We start from the raw sequence: 4,652 nt of genomic DNA, 5'->3' as shown, positions 1-4,652 counted from the left end.
TATTTACTTCAAACATTCTGAAGTTCAAGTATTTTAACACATAAAGCATATAACCGAATATATTTATTATCTAACTAATTTAAATGCATCAATATTCATAAGTTCATTTAGGAAAATCATAAATATTGAAGTGGCACCATGAAAATGTTACTGTGGCTTGCCTTAGTACTGGTGAGGTTCACAAGGCTCTTGGTGATCCTCAAGACAAGCTGGCTTTGCTGAAAATATTCAAAACCACAAAAACAAAATATCAAGAAACCTTCTGAAAATTGCCAGAAAATCCAGACAGCAAGGAAAAATCCCATCCTTTGGGCGCTGCTAGATTTTTGGACACAGAACACGATGCAAAAAGAATCAATGCATTTGGACTTTCAGGTAAAAAGTTTTGGCTGTTTGAATGCTACTAGAATTTAATTGAATCTGAAATAATAACAGGGGGTGATGTCGATAGCATAATCTCCCGGGGCGCTACCACTCATACGCTTCGCGCGCGTAATGAGTAGCTGACTAGCGGGCCCCGATAGTCAGGCCAGAGGGAGGGGAGAGGGAAACAGAGAGGCACGGCGCTTCGCCGGAGCTCACACCGGCGTTGAGACTTCTTGGAGGCGAACGAGAGGGAGGGATCGACGCAGAAGACGATTGCACACCTGTCCGTACCCGTAGCATGGCTAATGGTGGCCGGACGGCGTCGGATTTAACCTCTCGAATGGTGACAGAGGGCGGAGGTTGCCGGAGTTGGAGAAGACGGCGGCTTGGGGCGGCTCCAGGGGCTCTAGCTAGGTGCGTTGGCTTCACGGAGGAGAGGCGGAGGCCTTGGCGGGGTCATCTTGGCTTGGGAGGGGCCGAGGTTGCGGGAACGATCCAAAGGGGATCGCCGGCGAGCTCGGCTCCGGGACGGTAGCCCGCGGCCTGCCCGGCCGGGCTGCGGCTTCTAGTGGCTCTAGGAGGGAGTGAGAGTGGGTTTGCGATGCTCTAGGAGGCTGCGGAGGGGGGCTTTTAGAGGTGGGCGGCGAGGAGGGCTCGGGCTCCGTCGGAGGACACCTGTCCCCGGCGCCCGGCGACGAACGGTGCCAGAGAGCGGTGGAGAAGGTGACGGAGGTCACGCAGCCACTGTACGCGGGCCCCTACAAGAAATATGTCAACTTGTGACCTTGACTATTGGTCACTGAAAGGTCATTGTTTTTCATTTGCGACCTTTTTATGACCAAAAATAGAAGGTCAAAAGCTGGCAGTCGTAAACTGAAATTAATGACCTTCTCTGTGAGAAGGTCGTAGATGTTTACGACCAAAACAGAAGGTCGTTGAACCCATGACCTTTTGTTTTGGTCACTGGCTGTCTGCCCAGGCCACGTTGGATCCGACGTGGCAATCTGACGTGGCAAAATTGCGACCAATTGAAAAGGTCAAAAATTAGAATCGGCCCGGTCCAATTGGGTGTTTATATGGGTCGAGCCCATTAATTCAGCCAATTTAGTGTATTTTTTCTGTCAATTTGTACACGGGCCATACTTCCATATTAGGGGGCCTGGGCCTTTTTTGTAATATATTTATTTTTTTATTTTCTGAGGCTTTTTTTGTTTCACTTTTTAAACAGACCAATGCTTGTTGGGCTGTGGCCTTTCTCAGCCCAATTTGTTGTCCACTATTAGATCTCGGATTTTGAAATAAATGTTTGAACAAAATTGTTTGGGAACAAGACCTGTTTAATCCAGTTACACACACGCATCCGACATTGTTTCATATTCAAATCAGGAAAACTCAATGTCGAATTCAAATCATCCATCATATCACATCACATAACACATCTCCCAGGTTTAGATAACATAACAAAATCATCTCAGGAATACATTTCCTTACACAGGAACTATGGCATATCTACCACTATCCTAACATGTACGTATATGCATGTGAGATTTCTTGACCGGTGCATGCATCACTGTAGCAGCCAAGCAAGTAGGCATCGTTGACGTCTACTCACAGCTTTCCTCGCACCAGAGAAAGAATCAAAACAAAAAATATTAGTAACTTCAAATCAGAAAGTATATCCGCATCACCATAAAATAGTCGCAGACCATCGCACAGAAGCCAAATACTATGAACTGATGATTAGTAGACACGGACATGATTCAGCTACGTAATGGCTACCACAAGCAAAAGTGACAAGTGTGTAAGCAAGCTGCTAGTGTACACAAGGTATTGAGCTCCTGCTGTTTAGTACGCATACACGGTAGGCTACTGCTGCTAGTGTTCTAAACCAACAGAGCATGCTATAGGAGCAGAAAATAGGGAGCTAGGGCTAGAAGATGGAGCCGACTCACCAGAGAGCTTGTGGTCGCCGCCGTACAAAGCCGCCATCACGCCGGTCGCCTCAAGAAGCACCACCGCACCAGAGACGGTGCTAGACGTGTGCAAGAGCAGAGCACCTGCTGCATCCATTTCCAAATAGAACAAGAACAAAAAATTAGGAAAGGCTGCAAACAAATTAGGAAGGGTTTCAAAAAAGGACAGTTATTTAGAATGACAACAGAAATTCAGCTAGTACCATGCTTTTCGTTCTCCAGCTAGTTAAAATGAGATACTCATTCATACAAGAAAACATAGACACAATATGAATATTCATTGCACAAGTGCAAGTCATGTAAAATACTTCACTGCAACACATTGCGCCTAACTTCGCATAAGATATAATTGATAAAATTAGTTTGCTGCTACTGCCATTGGAAAACCGGCGCCGAATTGAGCGGTAATAGAGATATATTTGATAAAAATCAGTTTGCTGCTACTGCCATTCAAAATCTAACTAACCAACTGGTTCGAACACTAGGCAAAGTAAGACAGAAACAAGTAAATCGGCACCGAATTGAGCGGTAGCAGAGAGGGGAGGGGAGACGTGCAACTTACAACATCACTCATGGACTTCCACTTCTCACCACCGGCCTTGCCAATCTGCAATTCAACCAACCTAAACCATATCAGGACACAGAATTCATAAGGAAACTCATCTCGCAGCACCACCAATTCGAAGGAAAAACAAGACAGAGGCGGGTGGGGGACGCTTACCACGGAGACCTGCTTGACGCCGAGGTGCTTCTCCTTGTACGCCTTCGTGAAGTTGTCCCTGCGAAGACGAAACACGCAACAAATTCTTGGTCAGGACGTGACGCCACACCACAGAAGCAACACGAATCGAACCAGGAACCAAGACTGAGACTCACATGAAGATGAAGAAAGCGCTCGGGGGTGCGTGGGCTTGTTGGGGTCCTTCTCAGCCTTGATCTTCTTCACCGCAAGCCTGCGCCACCACAACAGAAACAACAGCAGCAAACCAAACCGAGTCAGAACCCGACGTGAAATAGAAGCAGCCACCACGGGAAAAAAACGAGACGGGGAGACGAGGGAGGGAGGGGTCGGGACCTGGAGTTAACGGCGCGGTAGCCGACCTTTGTTACTATGTTAAAGAAAGTTGATTTGCCAACATTGGGTAACCCCACCTGCATGAAACATTAATAGTAAACTTCATATATCCTCTTATTCCTCTACTTGGCAATAGCAGAATAGTGCGCCAATCAACATTCAACAGAAGAGTAGTCCATTATGATTTATGATGAAATCTGAGATCGGATAAAGGATTATTGTTAAACACCATCAATGAGACTAGAAGTGCGGCACTGGCAACTCATGAAACTTCTTGAATAGTAGTAGTACATAGTAACATGCTAGTGTTGTCCAAGCAGACTGAGTTACATGCATAATACTACAATTCGTCCACCCTGAGCAGTCAAGATAAACACATGCCAAATCTAAATCCATAACCATCTGCAACTTCTTCTTTTATAGTCTACAACAACATAGTTCAGTAGTAAATCAGAATAGAATCAATCTATTATAAGACAACATAATGCTCTTTTAACAAAATATCAACACCAAGCACCCATTCAACTGCACCAAATTAACAGTACCATAATCTGTATGGTTAATTTTCAAACACACATGTGAAATCATATTGTCAAATGCATGCACATATACCACTAATATCTTTGCAGCAGCATTTGTCTGCCATTTTACACATTAAATTAGATTAAGAATGTGAAGCAGTGCATCTCCATTTTCATGACACTGAGAATGATAGCAGAAAACAAAATCGACCAGGTTACAAACATGCAGCAAAGTAAGCAAGCGAGCAAGAAAAACCCTGCAGCTCAATCGATTTCTAGCAGATCCAGTGGCCTTCTTTGCACTCATCTATTAAATGAAAGACACTAGAACACAAGTCTAGGAGCTAGAATCAGAATCTACATTGAACTAGATAGGAAACTAATTCAACATACAGAAGGCATGTGCAGTATAAAGATTAGAGACTAGAACTAGATTAATATGTAGCTGCCACAACAAGAATGATTAATTCCAACAGGATAATCAGGTCCATATATTTAAGTCAAGCCGGGAGCATGGAGCAGCAATAGCCTTCCCACTTCTGTCTTGTCCATGCCAGGAGACAATAGGATAATCAGGTCCATATATTTAAGTCAAGTCGGGAGCATGGAGCAGCAATAGCCTTCCCACTTCTGTCTTGTCCATGCCAGGAGCTTGCTAGCGTTCGAAACCAGCAGTTTCTATAACAAGTAACTGAAACTATGTAAATGTAAAGAAAA

At 44.6% G+C, this 4,652-nt stretch overlaps 1 protein-coding gene across 1 annotated transcript; it reads right to left on the bottom strand.

Annotated features, from left to right (window-relative positions):
• Positions 1 to 1,974: 1,974 nt before the first annotated feature.
• Positions 1,975 to 4,337, bottom strand: LOC123067530 (uncharacterized). Its single transcript, XM_044490286.1, has 10 exons — positions 4,329 to 4,337; positions 4,159 to 4,242; positions 4,027 to 4,053; positions 3,415 to 3,491; positions 3,170 to 3,292; positions 3,061 to 3,118; positions 2,902 to 2,946; positions 2,543 to 2,561; positions 2,319 to 2,426; positions 1,975 to 2,099 (listed from the first exon to the last, which is right to left on the bottom strand). The coding sequence occupies exons 1-10, from the start codon at positions 4,335 to 4,337 to the stop codon at positions 1,975 to 1,977; spliced, it is 675 nt and encodes a 224-aa protein (XP_044346221.1).
• Between the last annotated feature and the right edge of the window lie 315 nt (positions 4,338 to 4,652).

Source organism: Triticum aestivum, chromosome 3B (assembly GCF_018294505.1).
Source record: "Triticum aestivum cultivar Chinese Spring chromosome 3B, IWGSC CS RefSeq v2.1, whole genome shotgun sequence".
NCBI lineage: Eukaryota > Viridiplantae > Streptophyta > Magnoliopsida > Poales > Poaceae > Triticum > Triticum aestivum.
This window is presented reverse-complemented; position numbering and strand designations above follow the sequence as displayed.